This window comes from Geotrypetes seraphini, chromosome 6 (assembly GCF_902459505.1).
Source record: "Geotrypetes seraphini chromosome 6, aGeoSer1.1, whole genome shotgun sequence".
Lineage (NCBI taxonomy): Eukaryota > Metazoa > Chordata > Amphibia > Gymnophiona > Dermophiidae > Geotrypetes > Geotrypetes seraphini.
This window is the reverse complement of record NC_047089.1, coordinates 46,198,577-46,214,604: the sequence shown is the minus strand read 5'-3', so window position 1 is coordinate 46,214,604 and position 16,028 is coordinate 46,198,577. Positions and strand designations below refer to the sequence as shown.

General features: G+C 41.0%; 1 protein-coding gene across 5 annotated transcripts in view; it reads right to left on the bottom strand.

Annotated features, from left to right (window-relative positions):
• CDK8 (cyclin dependent kinase 8) overlaps positions 1-16,028 on the bottom strand; it is a 146,557-nt gene that overhangs the window by 76,744 nt on the left and 53,785 nt on the right. For all 5 annotated transcript variants that reach the window (XM_033949371.1, XM_033949372.1, XM_033949374.1 and 2 more), the window contains 2 exons: positions 12,444-12,584; positions 9,024-9,081 (listed from right to left, as the gene is read on the bottom strand). In XM_033949371.1, coding sequence (XP_033805262.1) covers positions 9,024-9,081; positions 12,444-12,584 — 199 coding nt within the window. The remainder of the gene's footprint in view (positions 1-9,023; positions 9,082-12,443; positions 12,585-16,028) is intronic.

The window sequence follows — 16,028 nt, the reverse complement described above, 5'->3', positions numbered from 1 at the left end:
ATAAGCTCTGGCGGCATACGGAATCTGAGGCTTTTCCCCTACTAAGGTGTTTTAAAGTTTTAAATAGTGGGGCTCCCTAGGGGTCTTGTGCTGGAACCGCTGCTTTTTAACATATTTATCAATGATCTCGAGATGAGAATAACTAGTGAGATAATTAAATTTGCTGATGACCAAAGTTGTTAAATCGCAAGAGGATAGTGCAAAATTGCAAGAGGACCGTGTTAGACTGGGAGTCAAATTGGCAGATAACATTTAATGTAAGCAAGTGTAAAAGAGGAATCCGAACTATAGCTACGTGATGCAGGGTTTCACATTAGGAATCACTGCCCAGGAAAAGGATCAAGGTGTTATCATTCTCTGCTCAATGTGTGGTATGGCCGCAGCTCAAATAATGTGTAATTCTGGTTGCCATATTTCAAAAAAGATGTAGCAGAATTAGAAAAGGTACAGAGAACGGCAACAAAAATGACAAAAGGGATGGGACAACTTCCCTAAGAGGAAAGACTAAAGCACCTACGGCTCCTCAGCTTGGAGAAGAGACAGCTTAGGGGTCATATGACAGAGGTCCATAAAATACTGAGTGGAGTGGAGAAGCAGAATCATGAGACCTTGAACTGTGTGAGCACATGAGAGGTTACCTAAATTGAGAGGGGGGGGGGGTCTCCCAGGTTTTTGGGTTTGTTTGTTTTTTAAATAGCAACATCCTTCATGTCCTGATGCAAAGGTACTGTTATACAGTCTCTTGGAGGAGAGTCATAGTCAAGGAGCTCAAAAAGTTCAAAGTGGGGTTCTTCCTCTGTCTCCATTTTAAAAGGTATGCCCTGTGCCTTATGATGTACAAAGTCAGTGAAAGATATACTTTCTGGTCGAGTCTCGCTTTGAAATGAGTTCTATGGCTGCAATATCCAGTAGCTTGTGGACTATGGCTTGCACCCAAAGCACCTTCTCTGGGCAGGCCGCAGGTGAACCCAGAAAATACTCTGTCAGAGGACAGAGAAACTCCAGTTTATTTAAATTAGTATTTATATAAATCTTTAAAAACTTTTCTATTTGTTAAACATTTTGAAAATTAATCCTCTTGTATTTTAGCTTATTTTTCAACTTATTGTTAACTGCGTCGAGCTTCCTCTGGTTGAAGACCCAGTATATAAAGTTAAGTTTTAGGGGTTTTTTTGTTGTTGTTTTTTTATTATTAGGATTTTATATACCTCCTATCAAGGTTATCTAAGCGATTTTACAATCAGGTACTCAAGCATTTTTCCCTATCTGTTGTACATTATGCTAATATGAGAGCATCTATAATATCAGTTGAAGGTGCTTTATTAAGGAATAATATAACACGACCAGCTGAGGTTGCTTTTTAATATTCAAAAATTTAAGAGACTATGGAAAACAACTTTGTTTTGTGGAGGCATTCTCTCGATTGACCTAGGATCTTATTTGAAGATGTTTTAGATGTTTGTTTACTTATTTGAATGTTGGCTATATGATGATTATGTTTGTAGTTTTGTAAACCACTTAGGTCTAGGTGGGTTAGAAATTTTTAAAATAAATAAATATCTGTGTTGCTGCTGAGTGGGTGGGCCTGTGCTAGCTTACGCCAATCCGGGACTATGCCACTCTCATCATTCTACTGAAAAACACTGGGATCATATGAAGAGGCTAGGATCACTTGACACAACAGAGTGATTGATGAAAGAAAGCCAGACATCGTAGTCATATTAAAGGAGAAAACTCCAGAGCACTGATTCTAGAGGTGTCAGCTCCATGGTTATACTGTGAATTGGGAAGAGAGGAAGAAGACCATTTAATACATAAGAAACGCCCTCACCGGATCAGACCGAGGTTCAACTAGTCCGGCGATCCGCACACGCGGCGGCCCATTTAGGTACTCCTTTTTGGAGACCCGGATTTACCGTATCCCTCAATATGATATGCAAGAAGGTGTGCATCCAACTTGCGTTTGAATCCCAGAACAGTAGTCTCCTCCACAACCTCCTCCGGGAGTGCATTCCAAGCACCCACCACACGCTGTGTGAAACAGAATTTCCTGACATTTGTCCTAAACCTGCTGCCACTCAGTTTCAGTCTATGTCCTCTTGTCCTCGTCACATCAGAATATTTCAGTAATGCTTCTTTTTGGTCTATTTTATCAAATCCTTTTAATATTTTAAAAGTCACTATCAAATCCCCTCTCAGTCTTCTCTTCTCAAGGGTAAACAGCCCCAGCTTCCTGAGTTGATCTTTGTAGGTCAAATTTTCCATTCCTTTGATAAGTTTCGTGGCTCGCCTCTGCACTTTTTCCAGCAGAGTTATATCCTTTTTAAGATATGGAGACCAGTGTTGGACACAGTATTCTAAGTGCGGTCGGACCATTGTTCTATAAAATGGCATTATGACCTCTTCCGTTCTACTCGTAATCCCCTTCTTAATTATGCCCAACATCCTGTTCGCTTTCTTCGCCGCTGCCGCACATTGTGCCGATGGTTTTAGGGTACTGTCAATCAGTACCCCCAAATCCCTTTCCTGTTCGCTTTTTGCTAACTTCACCCCCAACATCCTGTACTTATGTTCCTTGTTTTTCTTTCCTAGATGCATCACCTTGCATTTGTTTATGTTAAAGTTCATCTGCCACTTTATCGCCCACGTTTCCAGCTTGTTCAGATCTTTCTGGAGGTCCTCGCAGTCCCTTTGAGAGCCAACCACCCGACATAGTTTTGTATCATCTGCAAACTTTATTATATTGCATGTTGTATCCTCTTCCAGGTTGTTTATAAAAATATTAAACAATAAATTAAAATTAAATACCAATTCTAAGTTTCCAAGTTTATTAAAATTTTACTACCCCGCACCTTGGGGAAAACCTTCAGGGCGGCTTACAATCTAAGTACATTAAAAGTATAAGCAATAAAATTATGGTTAGAACAAAACAAAAGACATGACGGGGAGAGAAACAAGATGGCGACGAGAGCAGACGCCTGAGGAGGCGGCTCCCTCTTCTTTGATCGGCCGGCATGTTTTTTTTTTTTACAGCAGTTCTCTTACCTAACCTTGGGTAAGAGGAAAGGAGCCCTTCGCGGCAACCCTCCGGCGGCGATAGCAGCACTAGGCCTGGTACAGACCACAATTGAGGGAGCGCTTACCCGACGGGGTGAATCAGCAGGGACTACTTCAGGTGCAAGCCCGAATTCGTCGGGCGAACTCAGCCAGCAGGCTCGCGCGTTGTGAAGCCCGGAACAAAAGCAGCCGCCACCGCAACCCGGAAGCAGTTCAGTGCTGGGAATAACTGAGGCATCGATGCCCCGGGAGATTTCAAACTTCAGTGAAGGAGGGTCGATAGCTCTAATGCCATCAGGAGCTGGAGAGGCTGGAGAACAGCAACAGCTACCCCACACTGCAGTAGAGGTGAGAGGAGCTTCGGGTGGAATTAACATCACATTTGGGGTGCTGGAGAAGCCGGAAAAAATAGATATGAAGGCTTTATGGCAGGCCATTTCAGTTATGGATGCAAACCTCAAATTGTCTTTTTCTACTTTAAATACTGACTATGGGACTATCCATTCTAAAGTGGAGCAACAAAGTTTGGTCCTTAAAGATATGAATGAAAAGATAGAAAAACAGGAAACAAAAATTTGTGAAATGAAAAAACTTTGGACTTGGAATTAGTAAAGGAAAGAACATTTATTGCTAGGAAAATGGAAAGTTTTGAAAACCAACTAAGGAAAAATAATCTGAGACTCCTTAATTTTCCTAAATGTTCCTTAATTTCACCAATGGAGATGGCAAGGAAGTACTTTAAGGAAATTCTGCTTATTCCTACAGAAAGTTTGCCACCTATTGTTAGAGCTAATTATTTTCAAATAAAGAAACCTCCTAATGAGATTCAAGGAGCAAATAAAGAGGATGTTGATTTAACAACTTTTTTGGAAAATTCTTTAGAGGAATGGAAAGGAAAACCTTATTAATAACTCTTGCTTTGGAAAATGAGAGAATATGGTATTACGTCTGTATTTCCGTCATATAAATGATCAGTTTTTAGGTTCTAATGTTCAAATATTTCCAAACTTGTCTTTAAGATCTCAGAGGCGTAGAAAGGAGTTCTTGGCATTAAGGCCAAGAGTCCTAGCCCTGGGAGCAAACTTTTTGTTGAAATTTCTTGTAAAACGTTTTTGTTTCTCATCAGAACAAGAATTACCTATTTTTTGAACCTAAACAACTGTTAGGATCTATAGAATCAAAAGAGCAAGTAGTGCCCGTAGCTGAAAATGTGTAACCTGTCATGAATGGCTTTAGTAATGTAGATAAGTGCCACTTTCTAAGTTGGATAAGATTTGTTTCATTTATTATTATTTTTCTAAAAATCTCTCTCAAAGTATGGTGTACTAAATGGGTTGAATTAAAAGGGTATAACCTAAAACACTGAATTAAATGGAATTGGGTTTCTAAATTTTCTGTTAATAATGTTTATAATCTGTATACAAGTATGTGAATTGCTTGTTTGAAATTTGATAAATTGAATAAATAAAAAAAAGTTAAACAAAACAAAAGACATGACATAAAGGTCAGGGGGAGGAACTACATAATAGAATAGAAAAGTAAAGAGGGAAAACACATTAGGGAATTTTCCATTTTACCCAATGCCATCAGCGCTATATGTTGAAGGGGAAATTAGTATGCGTCTGCAAAAAGAAATGTTTTCAGGTCTGCCTTAAACCTATCGATGTAGGTTAATGATCGTAGCAATAGATATAATAAATTCCACAACTTTGGACCTTTAACCAAGAAGAAAAGGAGAGCAAAGAGTGAAAAACACACAGGACTTTAATAGATGGCTCAGAGCCTGGTGTCATCAAGAAGGCTTCAGGTACATAGGAGGATGGGGAAATACATGGAAGGACAAGAAGCTATATTGCACTGATGGGCTACATATTACTACAGCAGGAAAAAGAAACTTTGCAGAGAAATTTAGACAATATTTTTCTAGGCATTTAAACTAGAAGGTGGGGGTGGTGTATGTACGAAGGACAATTATAGAGACCACCCCCGACAAAAGAAAAGATGTGATAGTAGTAAAGGCTGCAACATAAGCAATATCAGCAACTCATTTCTTAGTATTGCAACGGAAAGTGAAACGACACAAAAATCCATACGAAAAAGGAGATTATCGCTGAAAAATAGCTGGAAAGCGATGACCACAAATGCTCGCAGTCTAAGCAACAAAGTTCATGATCTGCAAGCCCTGATATTAGAGGCAGATCTAGATATTGTTGCTATCACAGAGACATGGTTCAGTGAATCACATGAATGGGATGCAAACATACCGGGATATAATCTTTTTAGGAAGGACAGAGATGGTCATAAAGGTGGAGGAGTAGCTCTCTATGTAAAGATCAATATCCAAGCGACCGAAATGCAAGGGACCTGGGGAGAGGAAGAAGCGATATGGATTGCTCTGAAAAGAGAAGATGGAACTTCTATCTACGTGGGTGTAGTCTACAGACCTCCGACTCAATCGCAGCAAATTGATAAGGATCTGATTGTGGATATCCAAAAGTTTGGAAGGAAAGAGGAGGTTCTGCTGTTGGGAGATTTCAACCTGCCGGATGCGGACTGGAATGTTCCGTCTGCGGAATCGGAAAGAAGTAGGGAGATTGTGGATGCCTTTCAAGAGGCTCTGCTCAGACAAATGGTGACGGAACCCACAAGGGAAAAAGCGATATTGGATCTGGTCCTCACAAATGGAGAGAATATCTCTAATGTTAGAGTGGGTGCTCACCTGGGTAGTAGCGATCATCAAACGGTTTGATTTGATATAACGGCTAAAGTGGAGAGCGGCCGCACGATACTTAAAGTCCTAGATTTCAAACGGACGGACTTTAATGCAATGGGAAAGTACCTGAAGAAAGAGCTGTTAGGATGGGAGGACATAAGAGAAGTGGAAAGACAGTGGTCTAAGCTGAAAGGAGCGATAAAAATGGCTACGGACCTTTATGTGAAGAAAATCAATAAAAACAAGAGAAAAAGGAAGCCGATATGGTTCTCCAACCTAGTGGCTGAGAAAATAAAGGCGAAAGAGTTGGCGTTCATGAAATATAAAAAAACCCAAGAAGAGGAGAGCAGAAAGGACTACAGGGTGAAACTGAAAGAAGCCAAGAGAGAGATATGTTTGGCGAAGGCACAGGCGGAAGAACAAATGGCTAAAAATGTAAAAAAGGGAGATAAAAATTTTTTCAGATATATTAGTGAAAGGAGGAAGATAAAAAATGGAATTGCTAGGCTAAAAGATGCTGGGAACAAATATGTGGAGAGTGATGAGGAGAAAGCAAATGTGCTAAACAAATACTTCTGTTCTGTGTTCACAGAAGAAAATCCTGGAGAAGGACCGAGATTGTCTGGCAAAGTTACATGAGAAAATGGAGTAGATTCAGTGCTGTTCACGGAGGAGGGTGTTTATGAGCAACTTGAAAAACTGAAGGTGGACAAAGCGATGGGACCAGACGGGATCCATCCCAGGATACTAAGGGAGCTCAGAGAGGTTCTGGCGAGTCCTATTAAAGACTTGTTCAATAAATCTCTGGAGACGGGAGTGATTTCTGGGGATTGGAGGAGAGCGGATGTGGTCCCTATTCATAAAAGTGGTCACAGGGATGAAGCAGGAAACTACAGGCCGGTGAGCCTCACTTCAGTTGTTGGAAAAATAATGGAAGTGTTGCTGAAAGAAAGGATAGTGTATTTCCTTGAATCTAATGGGTTACAGGATCCGAGGCAACATGGCTTTACAAAAGGTAAATTGTGCCAAACGAACCTGATTGAATTTTTTGATTGGGTGACCAGAGAGCTGGATCGAGGACATATGCTAGATGTAATTTACTTGGATTTCAGCAAAGCCTTTGATACAGTTCCTCATAGGAGGCTGTTGAACAAACTTGAAGGGCTGAAGTTAGGACCCAAAGTGGTGAACTGGGTCAGAAACTGGCTGTCGGACAGACGCCAGAGGGTGGTGGTTAATGGAAGTCGCTCGAAGGAAGGAAAGGTGACTAGTGGAGTCCCTCAGGGTTCGGTGCTGGGGCCAATCCTATTCAATATGTATGTAAGTGACATTGCTGAAGGGTTAGAAGGAAAAGTGTGCCTTTTTGCAGATGATACCAAGATTTGTAACAGAGTAGACACCGAAGAGGGAGTGGAAAATATGAAAAAGGATCTGCAAAAGTTAGAGGAATGGTCTAATGCCTGGCAACTAAAATTCAATGCAAAGAAATGCAGAGTAATGCATTTGGGGATTAATAATAGGAAGGAACCGTATATGCTGGGAGGAGAGAAGCTGATATGCATGGACGGGGAGAGGGACCTTGGGGTGATAGTGTCCGAAGATCTAAAGGCGAAAAAACAGTGTGACAAGGCAGTGGCTGCTGCCAGAAGGATTCTGGGCTGTATAAAGAGAGGCGTAGTCAGTAGAAGGAAGAAGGTGTTGATGCCCCTGTACAGGTCATTGGTGAGGCCCCACTTGGAGTATTGTGTTCAGTTTTGGAGACCGTATCTGGCGAAAGACGTAAGAAGACTTGAGGCGGTCCAGAGGAGGGCGACGAAAATGATAGGAGGCTTGCGCCAGAAGACGTATGAGGAGAGACTGGAAACCCTGAATATGTATACCCTGGAGGAAAGGAGAGACAGGGGAGATATGATTCAGACGTTCAAATACTTAAAGGGTATTAATGTAGAACAAAATCTTTTCCAGAGAAAGGAAAATGGTAAAACCAGAGGACATAATTTGAGGTTGAGGGGTGGTAGATTCAGGGGCAATGTTAGGAAATTCTACTTTACGGAGAGGGTGGTGGATGCCTGGAATGCGCTCCCGAGAGAGGTGGTGGAGAGTAAAACTGTGACCGAGTTCAATGAAGCGTGGGATGAACACAGAAGATTTAGAATCAGAAAATAATATTAAATATTGAACTAGACCAGTTACTGGGCAGACTTGTACGGTCTGTGTCTGTGTATGGCCGTTTGGTGGAGGATGGGCTGGGGAGGGCTTCAATGGCTGGGAGGGTGTAGATGGGCTGGAGTAAGTCTTAACAGAGATTTCGGCAGTTGGAACCCAAGCATAGTACCGGGTAAAGCTTTGGATTCTAGCCCAGAAATAGCTAAGAAGAAATAAAATAAAAAAAAATTTAAATTGAATCAGGTTGGGCAGACTGGATGGATCATTCGGGTCTTTATCTGCCGTCATCTACTATGTTATGTTACTAAGATTGTGTCTCTAACCAATGTACTTGGAGACCAATAAAACGTGGCAGAAAGATAAAGAAATATTTCCCACTGTATCAGCAGCCACAGCCTTGATTAAAAATAAATTTTCCAGCCCCCTGGATATGTTATCTTTTATGTACTCTAGAAGGAAGCTCTTTGCCATGCTGCAAGTACTACATCAAGCGTTAGCAGTAAATTTGAGGGTATGAAATCATATTCTGCATTCTCTGGGCTTAGATGCAAGGTTCGTTACTGTCACTAATCCATTTGAAGATATTGCCAAGAACACAAGAGCATAATTACAAATTGCTATCAGCAGCCTGAGTGAAGCCACAAATTGCCATGGATGTTGTCAGCTTTATATAAGACTATAGAAGACAAATACAATATTAAAAGAATATCTGACTGTCATTCAAGTATGATCCATCAACATATACCAATCATCATTTAAGCTATACTGCAGCCAAGGAAATGTTGGCTTATAATTGCATAAAATATTATAAGTTACTGCTGTGATATGTCATGCTGGAGTACATAAAGCTATCACCAAGATGTATAATTGGTGTTTCCAATTTATACGGATCACAGTGAAATACTCGGATAAAAAGATCTAGACCATTAAATATAAATTCATTTTGGAATACACCACAGGGTAGCAAAGTATAAATGACAAAAGATGATTAAAAATAACAGAGGCTGAGAAATTATGGAAAAAAGCCAAAGCCAGAAGGTATACATTTATCAGTTTTTCATTGCCTGACAGGACAGGCATGACATACCTATTTTTACTCTTCCTCGCTCAGGACCTTCACCCATGACTAAAATATTAGCAGGTTTCTGTGGAAAAAAAGATTAAGTATAAAACTATAGTTAAATATATAAATGCACAACTCATTCATAGCTGTTTCAACTTTGATATCATTTTAAAATCACATCCTTCATTTCTATTTTCTTTTTCTTGTGTTTTATACTGGGTCTCCGAAGAGAGAGGGGTATGCATTCTTCTTTGTACCAACAACCATATCCGGCTTGGACTTTGTCATTTTTTCCATCTGCGGGTTCCTGATGAAGGGACGCTGAGTTCCCGAAACCGGTCTTGGTTGAACCTGGTATCTAGGGGTGTATTGACGACCTATTTCCCCTTGTTTTTGCTGTACGACTTATGAAGACTACTTGAAGCTGTCCATTGTTTCTGTTTGGGGAGTTGGCTAGGGGGTTCTCAGAGTGGTCTCAATGATCGATTTCACCTGTGTTTTATTAGTTATTTCATTGTGGTTTGATTCACATTTTGATTTAAGGCACACATGAGGTACCTGAGGCGGTGGTATGGTTGCCTCCGCCTTGCTGTGTGAAGCGCTGGAGAAATTCTCCCTTCGCTGACCCTCCACACTGAGGGTACCCAATTACACTAAATATTTATTATATTATCTCATTTTGAAATTGTGTTGATACTCACAGGGGCTCTTGTCTTTGAGTTACCACTCTCAGAACCTTTTGACTTGTTCTGCCTTTTTGTAAGTATCTTTTGTAAGTTTCAGTGGCAGGTTATCTGGAGTAGTGTAGTGATTCAGTAGAATAGAACATGAAATGAAACTGCTAGTGTGGCCTTTAAAGCTTCTGCAATTCTCAAAAGGTTTCAAACGTTTGATCTAGCTCTGATTATTGCTCTAAGGAGAAAGGGAACTCCTCTCTACACTCACTGAACAAACCTGGTAACAGACAATTATATGGAAACAAATTGTAGGTAAGAGGCAGAGGAGGATGGGAGGGATTCCTAGGAAACACAGAGGATCCAGACTGTCAACAAAACACTATGAAAAGTTTTCAGTCACAGAGGAGGAGGAAGAGGTAAAGAATGGCAGAACTTGAGGTAGCAAGAAAAGACACTTCTGGATCTTGAGAAGACAGTGGCTCTTCTCTGCACAAAGTTACTCCAGTAAATTGAAAAGCTTATGTCACAATAGGATCCTGATTTTCTACTCTTGAAATATGGCAAACTTATTGAACGTTCTCTGTAAGAACAAATGAGGATGCTCTGGTAAAGTCAGAGAAACAGGAGAAGAGTAATAATAATCCCGGGGCAATTCTGAGCAAAAAATAAAAAGCCAAATTCTACACATATTTTAAATATCTGAAAAAATCTTTACAATATATTTGTAATTTTTCTCGTGCAGAATTCCCCCATTATAAGGGCTGACTCCTTCACCGGGAACAAAATCCATCCACACCTTCTTCTGCAGCCATTTCCCTCCTTAGATTCCACTTTCTCTAGATAGCTCTCTCTCAGCTTGTATCCCTTCCACTGGGTAAACTTAAGCCCCAGCTTTCTCTGTCCCTTCTCCAGGATGAATATCACCCATTTTTTCTCATGCACCAACCTCCCTCAGTTTACCTGTTCTCTACCCTCTAGCAGTTCTCTGCCTTTCACAGATTTCTCTCCCCACTACTCAACATTCATTGTCCCCTTCTCTTTAATTTCCAAAAAAGCCACACCTCACCTTTCTCCAGCCCTCCTTCCCATATCAAATCTACAATTTGTCAGCCTATCTCCCCACCCATAGTGCACCCCCCCCCCCCCAGCTAAAGGTGTCCCAAGGACTGGGTTGTGAATCACTGCTCAAAAGTGACACATTCTACCTTCATCAAAAATATATTTGTGCCCAATTTTTCATAATAGTGGTTTGTACTTTTCAACAAGAGGGCATTAGTGTAATGGTTAGGCAAAGAGATGGGATGGGAACATAAGAATAGCCTTACTGGGTCAGACCAATGATCCATCAAGCCCAGTAGCCCATTCTTACAGTGGTCAATCCAGGTCACTAGTACCTGGCCAAAACTCAAGGTGTAGCAATATTCCATGCTACCAATACAGGGTAAGCAGTGGCTTCCCCCTTGTCTTACTCAATAACAGACTATGGACTTTTCCTCCAGGAACTTGTCCATACCTTTCTTAAAACCAGGTACGCTATCCGCTCTTACCACATCCTCTGGCAATGCTTCCAGAGCTTAACTATTCTCTGAGTGAAAAAAAAATTCCTCCTATTGATTTTAATAGTATTTCCGTGTAACATCATCGAGTGTCCCCTAGTCTTTGTAATTTTTGACGGACCAAAAAGTCAATCCACTTGTACCCGTTCTACTCCACTCAGGATTTTGTAGACTTCAAACATATCTCCCCTCAGCTGTCTCTTTTCCAAGCTGAAGAGCCCTAACCATTTTAGTCTTTCCTCATATGAGGAGTTCCATCCCCTTTACCATCTTGGTCGCTATTCTTTGAACCTTTTCTAGCGCCACTATATCTTTCTTGAGATAAGGAGACCCGAAATAAACGCAATACTCCTAATGAGGTCGTACCATGGAGCAATACAGGGGCATTATGACATTCTTAGTCTTGTTAACCATCCCTTTTTTAATAATTCCCAGCATCCTGTTTGCTTTTTTGCTGCTGCTACACATTGGGTGGAAGGTTTTATCGTATTGTCTACAATGATACCCAGATCTTTTTTGGGGGCACTAACCCCGAAGGGGTTATTCTTCCCAAAGTGCATCACTTTGCATTTGTCCACATTAAATTTCATCTGCCACTTGGATGCCCAGTCTTCCAATTTCCTAATGTCCGCCTGCAATTTTTCACAATCCCAAGTGTTTTAACAACTTTGAACAGACTAAAGGATGAAATTAAGAAAAACAAGGTCTTTAATAAACAAATTCTCGAAGTACCAAAGTCCTAGTTTAGATAAGCTAGAGACCTTAAAGAGTATGAAAATGCTACCAGCCAAAAAGTATTATTTTGTCCTTTTGCAGGTTAAATAAATCGACAGTTGCACTTACCTGCTTAACCACCTTGTCTGTGGATTAATAATATAACTATCAAGCAAACAGAGAAGGATCAAGCAGACATAGAAAACAATTAACTGGTATATCAGAAGTTAAATAAGTATGTAAAGAAATCATTTATGGTACACTGATAAATTAATACAAAGCAAAATTTGGTACAAACTAGAAAATACAAGTATAGTTTTTTTCCCAAATGAGGTTTTCTCAGCAATATATCTCTATATAATGCGGTCTAGCCAAGTAACAAAAAGATGTCAGCAGGCCCAAAACATAATACGTAGCAATGGTCTGTGAAGGACTGTCATATTTTTAACCAGTCAAGATAATCTATCAAATTCAATTCCAGCCAAGAATTGACTTACCAAATCCCTGTGTAATACCCAGTTGGCGTGAAGATAGTGAATACCATCTAGAATCTGATATAACAGTGATTTCACCATACCCCGAGGTAACTGAACTGGCTTCTTGTTTGCTTTAGATGCTCTGTGAAACTTGATTATGTGCTGAAAATAAAATAAACAAATGTATAAAAACAACTAACAGAAGAAAATTGAGATGTTTTTCAATCTCTACTGATTTTCTCATAGCTACTTACCAATATATAATATTCTCTCAAACTACAAGCAGTCCCCGGATTAAGAACAAGTTCAGTTTTTAAAACCATTCTTAAGTTGAATTTGCATGTAACTTGGATCCTAGCATTCTTTCCCACTGTCAACACCTCCTTGAGGCCCCTCTTGCATCCCTTTCCATTCATCCCACTGTTCCCTCTCCATCACAATAATATTCAACATTTCTCCCTCTCATCTCTCTTCCCCATACATCTCTACCTCACTCCTCTCCCATCACAATGTCCAATAATTCTCTCTCCCTCCCTATGCCCAGCAATTCTCTTTTTTCTTCATCTCTCCATATGCACCCTCTCTCTTTTCCTCTTACTCAGACACCCAATTCTCCCATTTTATTTCCTCCCCCACCTCAACATCTCTTTCCCTCCCTCCATTCTTCCATCCTAAGGCCCAAGTTCATGCTCCCTTCCCTCCCTCCATTATGTGTCCCAAGTTCATGCCCCATCCCCTCCTACCTTCCATCCTTTGATGAAGTTTGTCCAAACACACTCCTCTCCCTCCCTCCCGTATCCCAACGTGCCCCCTCTCTCTCCCTCCATTCTGTGTGCCTCACTTCTGCAGGTGTTTACCTCCTTCTGGACAGCTCTCTCCTTCTTCCAGCTGCACTAATTTCTCTTCACAAAGCCGTGGGCAGCGGCTGAGCCAGAAGCCTTCTCTCTGATGTCAGAGGAGCTTCCCCTGACATCAGAGGGAAGACTTTCAGGTCTGACGTGGGACATGCGTAGGAGCTACTGCCTGAGGCTTTGTGAAGAGAAACGATTGCAGCTGGAAGGAGGAGAGAGCCGGCCAGAAGGTAAACACCCACAGGAGGAAGACATGTACTTGGGACACAGAATGAAAGTTAGAATGAGGACTCGCATTCATAAGTACAAGTCCGACGTAAGTTAGACGCTCATAAAACAGGGACTGCCTGTATATCATTTAAAATATTTTTTTTTTCATTACTGCAATGTCTGCTACTCAAATACTAAACTAACAAGTGGGGAAGGGATGAATTGAATAGATTTCTTTCATGCCCTTTGTGCAAATGTGGTCCCTGTGAGTGTCCGTTTGACCTGGAGGGAAGAGGGGAGATGCAGTTTCAATGGAGCAGTTTCAAAACATTCTGATCATTTGCAAAGAATAATAAAATGGCTGGCCTGGAACTTCCTCTCCAATGTCAGAATTGACATCGGGGGTAGGTTTGTGGCCCGGCCGTTTGTGCAGTCACTGCTCACTCTGGCCCATCAGGATAAGAGTAGGAAATATATCAATTAAATCAACACACCACTTTCGTCCAGACCAGTCCAGGAAATAGCTGTCAACATAGCAAAGTGGAGAAAAAAGACCTCCGTAATTACTGTGCCTAGATAATACCAGCATAAGCTCCAAATCAAATAAGCACAGCTTAATCATAGGTCAAAAAAGCTCCACAATAGTTGTCAACATAAATAATCCCAAACAGACTCTGGGAAAGCTTGTAAATAGTCTCTCTCAATCAGTTAACAACATAGGGACAGAAAATAGTACTTTACTCGGTAACATTCTTCATAGCTCCTCAGTACGAGTCTTCTCAAATTCATTTTAACATAGAAACATAGAAATAGACGGCAGATAAGGGCCACGGCCCATCTAGTCTGCCCACCCCAATGACCCTCCCCTACCTTTCTCTGTGAATAGATCCCACGTGTCTATCCCATTTGGCCTTAAAATCAGGCACGCTGCTGGCCTCAATAACCTGAAGTGGAAGACTATTCCAGCGATCAACCACCCTTTCAGTGAAAAATAATTTCCTGATGTCCCCATGCAGTTTCCCGCCCCTGATTTTCCACGGATGCCCCCTTGTTGCCGCGGGACCCTTGAAAAAGAAGATATCTTCTTCCACCTCGATGCGGCCCGTGAGATACTTGAATGTTTTGATCATGTCACCCCTCTCTCTGCGTTCCTCGAGTGAGTACAGCTGCAACTTATCCAGCCGTTCCTCGTACGGGAGATCCTTGAGTCCCGAGACCATCCGGGTGGCCATTCTCTGGACCGACTCCAGTCTCAGCACATCCTTACGGTAATGCAGCCTCCAGAATTGCACACAGTATTCCAGGTGGGGCCTCACCATGGATCTATACAATGGCATAATGACTTCAGGCTTACGGCTGACAAAACTCCTGCATAAAGTTCCACAAGCCCAACAGGAGTATACCCTGTTTCACAAAGCACGTCACCAAGGGGGAAAACAAGAGAGTCCAGACTCATGGCAAGATGGCATCTATCCCACAGAACGCCAACCTTTCACTACTTTGCATGATGATATTTGATACAAATTCAAACAAAGGAGTCCTTCATGCTGGCATGGTTCACAAAGCTGGCGGAACGAAAACATCAGCTGTCACTCTGGGGAGTCTCAGAAAAACACCTTCCACTTACCGTAATAGCGATGTTGAGTCCTTGTGGATGCAACATCCATAGTTGAAAAATCTAGCGTTGCTCTCTCATTCTCAACTTTTTCCTAATGTCCCCTAGCCATTCATTAGTCGCCACATTTTCAAGTACAAAACATTTAAACGTAGAGAAACTATGATTTTTCAATTCACAATGTTCAAGTGGCTCCATTAGTTTCCTAGAAGCTACACAGTATTTATGCTCAATAAGTCTCTTCTTTAATGGTCTCGATGTTTGCCCAATGTACAACAGTTGATACGGACATATCAGGGCATAAATAACATCACTTGTGATACAAGAAGTAACCGATTTCAATTTTGTTAATCGCCGAGTCTTGATGTCAAAATACTCAGTAATTTCCTGTGTCAGGGGACCTATGGAACAATGACTGAATTTATCATGCGCCCCTTGAACCTCTCTCTCCTGTCCCTTTCTTGATCACATGAAAACAAGACACTCGACTCACGAAATATAGGATGTATCATTAATATATTTAAAAAAATTTTTTTATAATCCGTACCATCTCCTGTGTGTGCACATTAAATTTCAATATACACGAAAGAACATTAGCTTCATTCTCATGCTGTCTTTCTTGTAACAGATATTCACGATGTTATACCATGCTCGCTAGGGGGCTCTCTTCGATAATGAGGAAGGATATCTTCTATTCAGAAACTTTGTCATTAATCATCCAGCACCATCTTGATAATCCTTTCCAGAAGAACAAATTCTTCGATAGCGTAAGAATTGAGAAAAAGGAATATTCACATGCATATGACGAGGGTGCAAACTATCAAAATGTAAGATAGTATTCCTGTCTGTGGCTTTGATGAATGGTAGTGACAAATCTCCCTTGATGCAAATGTATATGTACATCTAAGAAAGTAAGTTGTTCCACATCAT